The sequence below is a fragment of the Podarcis pityusensis genome (genome assembly GCF_964106645.2).
Source record: "Podarcis pityusensis genome assembly, chromosome: 7".
Lineage (NCBI taxonomy): Eukaryota > Metazoa > Chordata > Lepidosauria > Squamata > Lacertidae > Podarcis > Podarcis pityusensis.
In genome coordinates this window covers 65,757,667-65,773,132 of record NC_138031.1, presented here as the reverse complement: position 1 = coordinate 65,773,132, position 15,466 = coordinate 65,757,667, and the positions used below count along the sequence as shown (strand labels likewise).

At 42.1% G+C, this 15,466-nt stretch overlaps 1 protein-coding gene across 4 annotated transcripts; it reads right to left on the bottom strand.

The window, feature by feature from the left end:
* Nucleotides 1–1,532: 1,532 nt before the first annotated feature.
* FAM217A (family with sequence similarity 217 member A) lies at nt 1,533–15,045 on the bottom strand. Of its 4 annotated transcripts, XM_081014838.1 has the most exons (8): nt 14,856–15,045; nt 14,300–14,567; nt 10,276–10,372; nt 7,006–7,087; nt 6,898–6,923; nt 4,447–4,515; nt 4,249–4,328; nt 1,533–3,082 (listed from the first exon to the last, which is right to left on the bottom strand). In XM_081014838.1, exons 1-8 carry the CDS (start codon nt 14,923–14,925, stop codon nt 1,903–1,905), a joined length of 1,872 nt encoding a protein of 623 aa, XP_080870964.1. In that variant the 5' UTR covers nt 14,926–15,045; the 3' UTR covers nt 1,533–1,902. The 4 variants fall into 4 exon arrangements, with proteins under 4 accessions (XP_080870964.1, XP_080870966.1, XP_080870965.1 ...); XM_081014840.1 differs by lacking the exons at nt 14,300–14,567; nt 14,856–15,045 and adding an exon at nt 13,062–14,271; XM_081014839.1 differs by lacking the exons at nt 6,898–6,923; nt 7,006–7,087.
* Between the last annotated feature and the right edge of the window lie 421 nt (nt 15,046–15,466).

The following is a 15,466-nucleotide window of genomic DNA, read 5'->3' as shown; positions in this document are numbered from 1 at the left end:
TAAAATGAGATCCCACCGCCACTCCTTATATCAAGGACATTGGGAGTCTGTGCTCAGCAGAAAGTTCCATATAAGTAGGAGCACATCATATACTCCACTCATTTCAATTACGGTAATGAAACATGCCCCAGGAAATCTTCAGGTAGATTAGATTTTAATAGCTTTCATTTTGAAGCTTTTTTTTTTTTAAGAACTGTTCTGTAATTCAAAGCAACTGATAAAGGGTGCCATGGGTCTTTTTGTGGCCTTCAGCACTGAGCAACTTTGATTTCTCCAAAATGTACTTTCAGTAATGCAAATTGACCATAGAAGATGTTTGTTGCTCAACACTGGTATAGCTCTGCACTTAAGTCTTATAACAAGACTATAAGCCTCATCCATCCTGCATTCTGAACTGAGCCCTTGGTACTGAGACCCTTGTTGGTAGACAGCATAGGCTATTGCATGAACGGATGTCCACAGCCAAATATTTGAGCAATCACCTGGTGGTGGTGGTGGTGGTGGTGGTTGATGGAAGTGCCTGCCATGTGTGGTTTGCACCAGAAATCAACCCTCAAGAGCAGCTTTTGAGGGAAGGGGGGCTGTAGTGGGGAAGGGGGAGAAATCTAGCAAACACCACTGCACAAGCAGAGTTCCACTTTTACCTTGTTTTGATCCAACTAGAAATCTATTTTCCACCCAAAAAGTCACAATCTAGTAAACAATAACTCCATACTGTGTTTCTGTCACCACAACCACCTTTTGAAAGTCAGAATTTAAAAAGCAGTTTAAACAATTTCTAACACATTGGATTTACCTAGAATAACCTATATGCGGAGCATACCTACCACAGTGGAGAAGCATCTCTGGCGGAGGAAGTGCCATGTCCAAAGCCTGTTGACTTAACACCAGTCAAGGCAAAAGCTGAGGAAGGACGTTTCCCCCTACTCTAAACACCAGTGCTCCTCTCCCCACCCCCCTTCAATTTCCCTCTCATTGGAATAATTTTCCTCCTAGTTTGGAAATATTTAACTTGGGAGCCTGCAGATCCAAGGCCTCCCTCAATCTGCACCAGCACACCCCTTTTGTTCTCCCTTGTGTTGTAGACACACTGACAGCAGAGGGGGGTTCTGTGGTCAAAATCAATGGGTCTCCAGTGATGGATCTCTCACTCTGGATCTCCCTCTGCAGGCAAAGGGGAAGAGCTGCTCTGATCTATCATCAACTAGGAGCTGACAGGACTACCTGTTAAATGGCTAAATTATACTGTTGCAAAAAAATAATCTGCAGTGGTTTCCTTTCCAGTCTGGCAAATTTCCAAATACGAATTTATTACAAGTACACAAAAAATCCAGACCAGATATCTAGGTCTTTTAATCTAGTATGATATTATATCTCCAACCGGTAAACCCGATGGCATTAGGATGACTTCAGATGGCTATAACCAAATTATGCTGATTTCCCCTTAGTATCTGATCAGAAGTGTATTGCCTCTGAGCATGGAAGTTATGGTTTTAGCTTATCAATATAAAACTAGAGTAATCCTCTGAAGTCAATTATCAATGCATGTTTAATTCCTCATTTATCTTTTACAGTTTAGAACCACACCAATAGCACAAGGACTGCACTTTATTTGCCTATTCAATTTAAACTTTTTTATATAAAAAAACCATCTTAACATTAATTTTTTTAAAAGATAAAGAATACTGTGATTACAATTATTACTATATGATAGAAAGGTAGGAATCCTTTTTTGCTATCCGTTTCTTTGAAAATCTTACATGAAAATGTTCTCCCAGAAAAAAATAAAATCTGATATTTTCATATAACACAGATTAAAAACTGGATACAGCTTTCCAAATCACCATTGCTCATTCCTTTTGCTCGAATACTAACAAATGCCTGATGACTTAGTTCAACAGATCATTGCTGGTCAGCAGGCGAGCATTTTTCTTTTGAAATAACAGGTATGGATTTTAGTTTACTCGTTAACGCTCCATTTTTTCTACAAGGTTTTCGTTTTGTCCTTGGCTGCTTCCATTTTGAACTTTCGCTGTCAGGTAAGGAGTAAGCTACAGCTGCACTGGGTAAAAGCAACTTTGTTGAAGTTGTTTTGACAGCGGATCGAATTTTTGGTGAGCTTCCAGAGCAGGACAGAGCTCTCCGTGCGGGTACATTTCTTGAGTCTAAGATTACTGGAGCTTTGGAGCACTTGTTGCACCTACTGCACGATGCTCGGCAGGGCTTTGTGGACGGACGTGCAGGGGACGATGCTCCAGAATTCCACTTACTATGACAGCGCTGGCAAGTGCATTTTGGCACGTCCAATTCTTGCATGCAGCAGCCAAAATGGTGAAGATCTCCATCAAAACCTGCCTGAGGACATGAACTATCGGATTGCTTCAGTTGCTTAAACTGGTGTGCATCTTTTGAAAAACTGGTGCGGTTGTTAACCGCCATAGTGGGAGAAACAGTCTCTCTTGTCCTTTCTTTTAATATCGTCAAGTGTTGTAACTTCTCCATTTCCACAAGACGAGAAATTAGCTTGCAAAGTGATTCCTCGAGAGGTGGATTAAAGGATGATTTCCATTCATCAAATTTTGATGAGGACATTTTTTGTAAATCCCAGGTATTGTAAGGCGGGGGAAGAAAATCAGGGTATGAAAATGTATCACTCTCAGATGAAGAGGAAACCTCTTCCTTGACTTCTATAGGATCCGGTTTTAGGTTAACATTCACGTTTTTTAAATATTTCAGCAACTCCTTATTTCTTTTCTCATTTTCAGATATCTCTTTTTCTATTGAAGGCTTGTCCTCTACACTGCCATTTCCTCTTTTCAAACTCGATCTGATTACAGAAAGCATGTCATCACTACTACCATCTGTAGCAGGATAAGCAGCAGAAGCAATGGCTTCGTTTTTTAAAAAATCCCCATCTCCATTTCTATTGCAGTTCTCCAAAGCTGCTTTCTGGGTTTCAAGATAAGAAACTGTGTGGCATCTCTTTATAAAAGACTGTACCAGAGGATTATTAGTGTGGATGAAGTTTATAGGAACATCACTGGAGCTAGACGGCATTTCCCCCAAACGTCTATGGAAGTCTCTGAGGGGAAAAAGAGAGAATATGGAATGGTATCACATTACCCTTCTAGTGGACAATTTATAGAGCCAACAGCATCACTCATCCTGGATAGAAAAATAAATATATTTGAAGCCAAAGTGCCTTGATATGCACCCTGAAGCAGGCCTTTAATGTTTTCAGCAAATTAACACTCAAAAGCAGACAGACCAAAAGAAGGCTCTAGACAAACAATAAGGTACTTCAAGCAGCCCATAACTGTTCTATGCAGTTCCTTGCAAATGGAAGCCATAGAAGCTACTAGCATAGGATACTTTAAAAATCCACAGAGGTTTAGTCTATCAATGTCTGTTACCACAGGGGAAATGAAGCCAATTTTTAACTTTTAAGCACCATTTGGGAACAAATTAGGTTTTAGTGCTCCCATTGTTTTCCCCCCAAATAATTTTTATTGGTTTTCATGTAAATACAAGCATAACATATAACCACAGTAGCTTGTCCAGTGGTGCATTAAGTTTCATATGCAGTACACAGTACACAAGCAATATGCTCCCATTGTCTTTTTCAAAAGATGGTGGTGGTCGTCTTCAATTTGGATCAGGGCTCTGTGGGGTAGAGGGAGTGTCCAACCCTCTTCCTCCATTCTGCAGGAAGGCCCCCCATAATAAGCATATGGTATTGCAGCTGATACCTATTTTTAAACTTACTGAACGTGTGGTCTTTTTCTATGCTAAAGGAAGAGGGAAGTTTTGGAACTCACAATGGCATTTTAAAGGTCTAACAGCCTGTATTTCCTTGCTTTGCTTTGCTGCATGTTTTGTGATTTTAAATCTCTTCTTGGTGTTCTCTCCCCCCAGAGTTCTTGCCCCAAACCTAGATTCTGGCATCCAGGTAATTCTCCTTTTATACCTATTTTTTCCTTGAACCAACAAATACTTTACTATCCTACAGATAGTAACTCAAGTCCTTTATATATGGGAAACACAGCCAGATGGGCAGGGTATTATAATAATAATAATAATTATTATTATTATTATTATTATTATTATTATTATTCAAATCAGGGTCACTGGTTCTGCTTTCCTAAAGCTGTTGACAATTCCTTTTGCTAAATGAAGAAGTGGCTATCTGCTTATGTTGGACTGTTCTGTTCAGTTTTGTTTTAAAAAGTTAAGAACACGTTTCTTTACCTGCTCACTGCCTTGTTGCCTTGATTATGTATATAGCTCCAGGAATGATATGGTGCTTGTCTGCAGCTATTTGGGCTGAGCTGAAATAAGCAGAACATTTAAAAACAAAATGCTGTTGGTATGCAATTCAGAACAAACACTGGAAATTCAAAAGTAAGTAAACTGGATTGTTAAAACATTTTGGCAAACGAATACTACCTGGGATGTCCTAGTATTTTTGGACAAGCTAAGAGCTGCCAGCTGTTCCATTGCAGCATTATAATGGTCCTGTAAAAGAGTAGAGCCACTTCAATATTTGTAAGGCAGAACATCATTTCTAAAGAATCATGCTTCGTGTTTTAATCCTAAAACTAACCTCAGACCCGGGACACGGGTGGCGCTGTGGGTTAAACCACAGAACCTAGGACTTGCCGATCAGAAGGTCGGCGGTTCGAATCCCCACAACAGGGTGAGCTCCTGTTGCTCTTTCCCTGTTCCTGCCAACCTAGCAGTTCGAAAGCACGTCAAAGTGCAAGTAGATAAATAGGTACCGCTCCAGCGGAAAGGTAAACGGTGTTTCTGTGAGCTGCTCTGCTTTGCCAGAAGCGGCTTAGTCATGCTGGCCACATGACCCGTAAGCTGTACGCCGGCTCCCTTGGCCAATACAGCGAGATGAGTGCCGCAACCCCAGAGTCGGTCAAGACTGGACCTAATGGTCAGGGGTCCCTTTACCTTTACCTAACCTCAGACCCACCTGTTGGACTGTAGAAATCCTAAAGAGGTTTACTGAAGGATTTGTGTGTGATTCTAGAACTGAATAAGACAAGCTGGCTTGGTAGACTTGAGGCACATACGGCCAGAAAGGATCCATGTATGAGCAGCAAAGAGGAAGCACAGGTTTCAAGCTATGTTGCTACTGTATATTGCAATGTCCATCTAGTCTTTTACCACTATTTATGCTACAAATTCAGTTAATCTGAAATGTTTTCAACCACCTGAGGCCTTGGATAGACCCTGCTAGAGTCTGAGCCAAATGATCACTTCTAAAATGAAAGCAAAATAAAGCGTAATAGGGAGTGCAAAGATGACAGCATTCAGTTGTCCAGGTGTCTCAAAGACGCAGAGCTAATAACTATCAACACTTGCACCAACAGGGTTTTTTGTTTTTAAATGACTGCTAGCAGCATATATGTTTGAAAGTTTGCTTTAATTGATTATCTGTGCATACTGAATTTATACAGCTGCCCATCAATAAATATTCCCTGGGTAGCTTCCAAAGAAACAAGCAAAATAATGGTAATAATACAATATACCATTATTAAAATCAACAAGAATCAATAAAAGATGGGGAAATAATTGCAAGAGAGAAGGTATGAAACAGTCTAGATTTAAAACACAATTAAAAGGCTCAGATTAATATAAAATAGTCAACAACTAGCAATAAAAGTATGAAAGAAACGCAGTCATGGTTGACTTGCTGAATCATCCTTAGCAACCAGTACACTACAGCAGAATTCTTCAATCTTGGGTTCCTACATGTTGTTGGACTACAGCTCCCATCAAACCCAAGCAATTTAGCTGATAGTCAGGGATAAGGGGAATTGTAATCCAACATCTGTGGACCCAAGCTTGAAGAAGGCTGCACTATACTACTGTATTTCTTATGAACATCATGAAACAGTCATTGCAGCAGCGCAATCTACCAGTGAAAAATCCTGAGATCGTAACTGCACTGCAGTCAAAAAGCTGCCGTATGTATTGTGGTTCTTGCTATATTAAAAGTGCAGCATGCAAAACTGGAGAAACAAGGGACAAAGTAGTGTGGGGTTTGGCACAAGCGCCATTGCTGAAATCGCTTGTTGGCTTTTGCTGCCTGTGTGAACAGCTCCAATTCCACATTTGCAGTGTGGAGTAGAAGAATGGGCTAGAAGTCCATTGTGGCTGTGTTGCTGAGTGTGCTGAAACAACATCATGGGAGAGGTGTCTCCAGCTTCCCCATCTCCTGCCTTTGGAAGCCTTGGAAGAAGATGCTGCAGGAGATGGACTGTGAGAAATGTTATGGGGAAATGTCTAGTACCAAGGTCAAACTGTCAAGCTCCCTTGTTATTTTTGCTATGGTCAGGAAGTGAAATGTTGTTAATGGAATGCTGTTATAGATATTGCATGAAAATGTTGGTTTTTTTGCTGTTATATCTGCTTGCCTTTTAAAATTAATTTATTATGAAATTGTTCTCTGTGATTGTTGATTTCTGAGATGTTTACCTGTTTTCTTTGTTGAAAGATGCTTCAAGCATGATTTTTTTTTTAATGGCAGCATAAAAAAAAAAGATGATGATCAACATCCCTGCCATGTTCTCCAAATAGAAGCAGCCTTAGATAAACACGTGAAGTGCAGTATTACTGTATATCTGCCAAGGTATTCACACAACTTCACTAACGATGCAATCCTATGTACAATGTCAAGTAGAAAGTCCCAAAATAAATAGGCATTGATTGAGCTATATGGCAGCTAAAACCTCAATTTTGTTTGTGAAGGAACTGGAAAAATCCTTCAAGGACTCACACCTGAATAATGCATATGAATTTTTCTTTGAAATAAGAATCATGACAAGAAAGCATAGGCTTCTTTAAAAATTATTCTTAAAGGATTGATGTTTATTTTGTTCTTACCTTATAAAACGCACCTGTAAGAACACCTGTAAAAGACCAAGAGTTGAGTTTTGCTTACAAAAGTTGTTTTATAATTTCTCAGCTTATAGAATATTTGCACTTGCTCACCTTCTCTAGCAATCTTCTCTTCTGATGAATGAAATTTCTTTTCAGCAGAAAAATCAGATTCCAAATTACAGAAGTGTGGTTTCTGTAATGACATTTATCTTATGTTTCACTAACTGCATATATGAAGAAAGTGAAATATATGTTGCATATGAATCTGTGGATGCAAGGCATCCTGAATTCTAGATAGTGCTAGAATTTAATTAAGGCTGGGATGTTAGAACCGGGGAAATAGCCAGACTCATGTGTATTTAAGGTAGACCCAAGTGTGTATTAGGGTGTAGTTTAAGAGGTGGGGTGGACCCACTGATAAGCCTGTAATTAGCATACGTGAGAGCTAATTCAGTCAGACAGATGTTTTAAATTGTGACCCCACTTGAATCCTAGGAATTGACATGAGTTAGGTGCCAATTAAGTCAGACAAGCTTCCTTGAGATCATAGCCTGGGAGTGGGGGGAACAAACATTTATGAAGTATCAAAGGGGCTAAGTGTGAAAAGCACATATTGGCTTCCTCCCTACCTCAGGGGATAAAAGCCAAGGTTTAGAGCAGTGGGTTAATAATAATAATAATAATAATAATAATAATATTTTTTTATTTATACCCTGCCCAACTGGCTGGGCTTCCCCAGCCACTGTGGGCGACTTCCAAAAAAATATTAAAATACTGTAATACATCAAATATTAAAAGCTTCCCTAAACAGGGCTGCCTTCAGATGTCTTCTAAAAGTCTGATGGTAGTTGTTCTCTTTGACATCTGGTGGGAGGGCATTCCACAGGGGTGCCACTACCGAGAAGGCCCTCTGCCTGGTTCCCCGTAACTTGGCTTCTCGCAGTGAGGGAACCGCCAGAAGGCCCTCGGTGCTGGACCTCAGTGTCCGGGTAGAACAATGGGGGTGGAGACGCTCCTTCAGATATACTGGACCGAGGCCGTTTAGGGCTTTAAAGGTTAGAGTTTAGAATGGAAGTTAGGAGATAAGCAGTGGGCTGGACAGAGAGTAAAAAAAAAGGAGGATACTGATGTCTGTTTTGAATCTAATGCTATGACTATGGGAGAAGCCAGAAGTTATTGGATTATAATGCTGGAGATCTCTCCATGGTAGACTTACGTCGCATATATGTGTAAATAAACCATGTATCATAAAGACACTACAGTCTCCGCTACACCCCATTTTCCCAAGGAAACACAGACCCTGGTGAGTAAAGCATGCCTGGAAGCTTGCACCGCTCATGGAGATTAGGGTGCTCTGTAACTCTATCACAGTTTAAACTTATGTTTTAAACAGAGTGGGAACTGATCGAGAATTATAGGTAGGATAAAACATATAAATCCGTACATTCAAACAACAGTAATAAACATTTGTTATTAAAGTTATTAAACTGTTGTTAAAGTGAAATCATATACAGGTTTACACTGATGAAAGCCCCAATAAGGCTTATTTTTATGTAGGCTTGCAGAACAGGCAAACAAAATCCTGCTCCTTCTGCTTAAGATATGCATGGATGAACCTAACTGGGTTTTATTACCCAGGAAACTTCAACAAAGAAACACAATGCTATAAGAATTCTAAGGTCCCAAATATAAAATAAATGTTCATAAATGTACAAGGCAAACACATACGCAAGTATATAAGCCAAGTGTTTGAAATAGTACAGGAGAGCAGTCCTGAAACCACTTTGACTTTCCCAAATTGACCTCAAATATTTCTCTGCAAGGAGGAAGGAAATGGCAAAGCGATCCAAAAGCCGTTCAAAACAATGTAACCATAAACTTTGGGGGGAGTGTTACAACAATACACTGTACAGGCAGCCCCGCTTTACATGGGCGTAACGTTCCATGGCACCACGCGCGTTGGTGAAATTGTGTACAAATGAAGCCCATTGAAAAAGCCTGCAAACACCCCATTCCGCCCTTTTAGTGGCGTTTCAGTGGTGACTTTATGACATTTCCGGGTCACTTCCGGGTTTGGTGCAATGCACATATACATGGTCAAGCACATTTTGAATGCACATATGCGAGGGGCTGCCTGTATATCATAGGTTTTCACAAAACTCATGATCTAAAGGGCTATGTGTGAGGTTCTGTAAGCACACTGGGATTTTCAATTTTTATGCCCTCGAAACCCAATTATTACAGCCAAAACAACAAGCTGGAAAAGGAAAGCTGATTTTGTCACTCCCCCACTGAGATCAGAACGGAGGTCAAGACTGACCGCAAGGTTTCCACTCGTGAGATTCAGAGAATTGTAAGGGGGGTGCAGGCTTCTAGAACCTCTTTTCTGGGTGACATCATTTGGATAAAATTGGTATTGCAGGGGCTTGTGGATTTCATTTCACCACCACTATAATTTGTCCACTGCATAAAACTGTCTACGCAGGAAATGTTATGGGGAAAGGAAAATACCTACTCTCATGCTCAAGAGGCTAGCCTTACACATGCTCAAGAGGCTAGCCTTACAATACACATGTCTAGCTTTGTATCTGGGCTTATCTCTGTAAACTGGGTGTTCCAAGAATGACTGGCATGGAATGAGATACCTTGCATGTTGCCACCAGGAAGCGTAGCTGCACAGCACCACACACCTTCTCCACATTTAGAAGACTCGATGTAAGAATATTGTAAGATTCACCCCCCCTTCCCCACACCATCTAATAATTCTTTACAAAAGAACAAGTACGATGTCAAAGCCAGCATATATTCCACTCCAAGAAGTGAGGATGGGCAGCTCTGAGAGCTTTCCACGTCTGCAGCCACTTTGAACCAATAAGCAAATACAGTTCATGAAAATTCTAATTATTCTTACAAATGAAAAAAAAGGTTAGTCGGACTTTCCAATTATCAGTTCTGCATCTTTGAGACACCTGAGACTTGTAATCTGGGCCTTGTTTATTTGGCTCTTGGTTTGGTTTGACTAGAACCCTTTTTACCATCAGTGCAAGATTTATTTATTTTTTAAGTTAAGTCTCAAGCTGCCATTCTGAGTTTTTGACCAAGCACAAAAATACTTACAGGACAGCATTTTGTTAGTTACTTCCCATTTTTTGTTAACTTGTGCATATCCTTGGAACCTATCAAAAGACAGGCTTTTGTTGTTTTTATTCCACATTTGTATGGCTTTTCCTTGTAACTGAACTGAACTACTCACCTTAAATATAGGGATAAGAATGTATTATATTATTAATGTGACAAATTCATACCTACTTGGTCACAAGACTGGATGTGCAGAAGAAACATAGTTTTAAAGCTGTCTCTGTGACTAAAAGTTTAGTGTACCTGGCGAGAGAAGGTGCTGTTCCCATAAATGCCAGGTATAAAGTCTTCTTTTCCCACTAAGCTAGCAGACTTGTTGTTCTTACTTCCCCTGACCAACCTAGATGCAGATTAGGAATGAAACAAAAAGATAAAGAAATCAAGATGGGCTAGGCAGGAAAGAGGATCTCCTTAATGACAAAGCATGGTGACAAAAGGCACAACCAAGTCATATTCTGTGCTAGGGTTAGGATTGCCAAAGTCAAAATAAAAAAGATCACCATGGTGTTACAGTGTCATGGAAAGAAGAAACATCCATACTTGTGGTATAGTTGTGAACTGTCCACCAGGAAACAAGCTAATATTCATCTGGGTAGGCTTATGGGTATAAGAAAACTGGGAATGGCAGAAGGATATACTACAAAGGAGCAGTCGGTGACAGCAGATGACAGAGTAAGGAGGGGTGAAAGGTCATATAGGATCCTGCTCCCCACCCCACGCTCTTAGAGTAAGGATTGTTCCAACTCCAGCTAACACAGTAACAGGTGAAAGTCATTACTTCTTTTCTTTTTTAACAAATCAAAGTGCTGATTCAGGACAGCAGAGTAGAGAGTCCTTCTCCAAATGATTACATTGGTGTGTTTTTTTAAAAAAAAAGTTTGAAAAATAGGAGCATTCCTTTGGGGAGAGGCAAGGTCTGGCTCACAGTGTTTACTAATAAAAAAGAAAAGTAAAACATGGGCTGAGCAGTGACTCTCATGGGGCACCGTGAATGCATACATTAAGGAACTGAAATTAATAAAGCAATAAAAGAAAAGAAAAATTAGCATTTATTTAACAAAGCCAAAGCATATTGACAGAGCAGGATGACTTTTGTTGTGACTCCTAGCAGTTTCATAGGCACTATCCAATAGGTGACACATGCACAATGGCATTCCCATTGTCTGAGGGACTAGAAAAAACAATATTCTTTTATTTGGAAAGAGGTGCTTTGATCTTATGACATCAACGCAAATAGGTTGTCTAGAAGGACCTAGATCCGGAGTGATTTGATAAGAAGAGCAGAAGGAAAAAGACATGAAGTGTGCAATAGGAATAAAAATCAGAAGAAGCAGATATGTTAGGCAAAATCAGGAACGGTGGGAAAAGGGACTGAGGCTGTGTACTCATTACTGGCTTAAAGTGCAGCTAAATTGTTTTTTTCTCAATTCAGATTAAAGCTGGTTTGAGAGGGAATGTATCAGAATGCAGTACTTCACAAGAAACAATAGGATATATATGGTGGCGAACACCTGTGCATACACCACTTCCCAAAACTGCATTGGGAGCACATTGGTTGCAGAATAAACTGGGGTGTATACATTGCTTTATGGGATGCAGGTGGCGCTGTGGATTAAACCACAGAGCCTAGGACTTGCTGATCAGAAGGTCAGCAGTTCGAATCCCCGTGACGGGGCGAGCTCCCGTTGCTCGGTCCCTGCTCCTGCCAACCTAGCAGTTCGGAAGCACGTCAAAGTGCATGTAGATAAATAGGTATCACTCCGGCGGGAAGGTAAATGGCGTTTCCGTGCGCTGCTCTGGTTCGCCAGAAGCGGCTTAGTCATGCTGGCCACATGACCTGGAAGCTGTACACCGGCTCCCTTGGCCAATAAAGCGAGATGAGCGCCGCAACCCCAGAGTCGGCCACGACTCGACCCTTTACCTTTTATACATTGCCTTAATCAGGAAAAAAAGAAGTGTGAAGCACTAGAGTGCCGGGGAAACAACAGGGGCTCATTAATTTGCAGGTATTACTTAGGCTGGGAAAAGAATGAAAGGGGAAATGAGAAATGAAGTGCTAAACAGCAATGCACATTGCCATTCGTAATGCTTTGGCTGCGCCTTGCTATTTGTTACCCATGCAGCCACATTTCTAACAAGGCGGAAAGTGGGTGGAAGGCAATTTTGCATCAGACATGCACCCTAATCAATGCAATTTTATTTCCTTTCTTTCCATCACTTAATCCCTTTACAACAAATGTATGTTCCCCATGTCTCCTGTCACATTTATACACATGGCAGGGAGACGGGATTAGCCACAGTTCCCACCATGGGCAAGAACAAAATGAAAACCAAGCGACCTGGGGAATGCCAAACTGTTTTTAACCCTCACTTGAGGGGGGGAGAAACGTCCAGAGATGGGGTTTTTTGAACCCCATTCCAATCTGGAGGGAGAATGCAGACCTTTTCCAAGTGTCCCTATTTTCCAGGGACAGTCCCAGATTTACAGAAGCCATCCCCATTTCTGATTTGAGCCCTGAATGTCCCACTTTTCCTTTGGATGTCCCTATTTTCATCGGAGAAATACTGGAGGGTATAGGACATCCCTATTTTCACTGGAGAAACGTTAGAGGGTATCATGCCCCTATTTTCATTGGAGAAATGTCAGAGGGAATGTCTCTATTTTCACAGGAGAAATGTTGGAGTGTATGGAATAAGACTTCCCTATTTTCATTGTAGAAATGCTGGAGGGTATGGAATAGGATGTCCCTGTTTTCATTGGAGACATGTTGGAGGGGACATTTCTATTTTCATGGGTTAAATATTGGAGGGTATAGAACTGGAGCTGAGAAAAGCAGGCTCCCTTGCCCTCCTGCAGGACCTACTGGCTGAGGGTGAAGGAGAGGGGAGCAAGAAAGGCGAGTGTTTTAAGCGCGAACTTGAGGCCGCGGCATCGCCCCTTGGGGAGGCAAGTGGCGCGCCGCTTCCTTGGCTCGGGGCCTCCCTGTCCCCGCCATCTTTTTGGTCCCGAGGCTCTTCTCCCCCCATACCCAGGCAAGCCCCCGAAACTCCCGCTCGTCTCCGAGGCAGCAGCAGCAGGAGAAGAAGAAGCGGGCTCTCCCCCACCAGCCTCCATAGGGTGGTGCATGGCCTCGAAGCCAAGCAAGGCCTTCGCGCTCCTCCTTCAGGCCCCGGCGCGCGTTACAGGAAAGCAGTCGCCATGGGAACGGGCCGGGGGGGGGGTCCTTCCTCCTCAGGCGCGAGGCGGCGCCTTCCTGGCCCTATTCCGGGCAGCGGCCAACCTCACGCCGCCTCATATCCAGCGTTGCATTTTTTTGGTGGGGGGGGGGTCTCCTTCAGCCCCCCGAGTTATCCTCTCCTGCCCCTCCTTCTCTGCACCGGCCCCTTTTGCATTTCGGGCATCTCGGCGTCGCCACCCTTCGCGTTTGTTTGGACTGCAGTTTCTGCAAACTCAACGGCGGGGATGCAAGGACGTCCAGAAGAACCAGGCTGCATTCCCTGCCTCTCCGCCTCTCTTTCCCTCGCTTTCTATGTGCGCGCAGGCCGCAGTTATTTGCAAAGGGAAATGGTCGTTTCCTTCAGCCTAAATTGTCAGAGGAAAGCATCTTTCCCCGGGGGGGGGGGCGGGGGTGGAAAAATCTACATCGGGTAAGGCGGGATGGTTGCATTCGTGTTGTGTGTTTTTCAAAGCAGCTTTTGTCCGCCTTCTGTTTTACATTAGCAGTTTCTTGCCTGCATGCAGAAGAGGGCACGCGCTTGAGTCGCCAAGAAGTTAGGACCGAGCGACTTGGCGGCTGCAAACCCGCACTCGGATCCCATGCAAAAGTTTGATAGCGGTCTAGCAAATGCAAATGCAGTTGATGCAAATGCAGATGAGGCTGAGGTGCATGGAAAGAGATGGGTGTGTTTGATGCAAATACAGTTGAGGCCCAGGTGCATGGAAGGAGATGAACACTTTCTCTTGACCCCGAGGGATAAATAGCAGCAGATTGTGGGGAAGCGTTAACAGAACTAAGTGATACTGAGGTCAGTAGGGGCTTACTTCCAGGTTAGTTTACGTAGGATTGGAGTCGGAAAGAAAACTGGAAGAGCCAGTCAAAAGATTTACTGCAGCAGGCGCAGCTTAGCCTTAAGCATGGCCAAAACAAGTGTTGTTGCTGTTTCGTTTCCTTTGTTCAATTCAGGAAATAATGCCACAGAAACACTCTACCATATTTTAGTTCTAAAGACCCACACATTAAAGCCTTTTCAGTATATGGAAACTTACATGATAGTATTACCAGAACAGTGCAGATCCTCTTCAATATGAGCTTTACTGTATTGTTTTCTCCGAGAATAAAAACCTGGGTTAAAAACATGTGGTGCGGGTAGTCCGCATTCTATGTTTCTTCTTTGCACACAGCTGAAAACCTTTTCATTGGAGTTCCACTTAATTTTATTACAAGCAGAGTTGCCACTTGGTGAAGGGAATGCAACGTTTGTTTTTGGTAGATAAAGCATTTGTTGCTTTAATGTCATAGCTAGAACAGCAGTGACTAGGAAAACAGCATTCAAAAACAAAATTATATTTTGAAGTCAGTTTAGCTAGTTATCCTTATGTTTAACTATAGGAAATACTGTCATTAAAAACCCTACGATATGCACGTTCATTTCATACCACATTGTGGCTCATAATTGTAGCGAAGTGTAAAAACGTTTACTTAAAAACAATTCTTTTCTCATAGCTTAGAAATGAGAAGAAACCAAAGCCGAGACTGTGGAAATATGATAAAACTGAGCATTGCTAGAAAAGCTACTTTGCTGTCTCAATTCAGTGAACTCACGGTTTTGATCTAGGTACTTCTCTATGAGCACTTTGACAGAGCTTAGCGTTTTGGAATTTTCATGTGTCATCAATTGCAGGGCATTGTGACTCACACTCAAGCTACATCTTGTGCAGCGTTCTGTGATTCTTTCCTTTCCCCCAACCCATTTCCGTCCAACCCATTTCCCCTCGCAAATTAAAAAAACAGCCCAAGGAGGATGATCTGAACTGGAAGATAACCATGAGGTTCACATGGCCAGTATGATGATGTCACAATATCATCACATATCAGATTTGGCTATATGAAGATGTCATGAAACCAATTCAGAGTGAGAAGAAGAAGAAGAGAAGAGTTTGGATTTGATATCCCGCCTTTCACTCCCTTTAAGGAGTCTCAAAGCGGCTAACATTCTCCTTTCCCTTCCTCCCCCACAACAAACACTCTGTGAGGTGAGTGGGGCTGAGAGACTTCAAAGAAGTGTGACTGGCCCAAGGTCACCCAGCAGCTGCATGTGGAGGATCGGAGACGCGAACCCGGTTCCCCAGATTACGAGACTACCACTCTTAACCACTACACCACACTGGCTCCCCAGTGTGCTTTCTGTTTTCATCCTGGATGGCTGAACACAC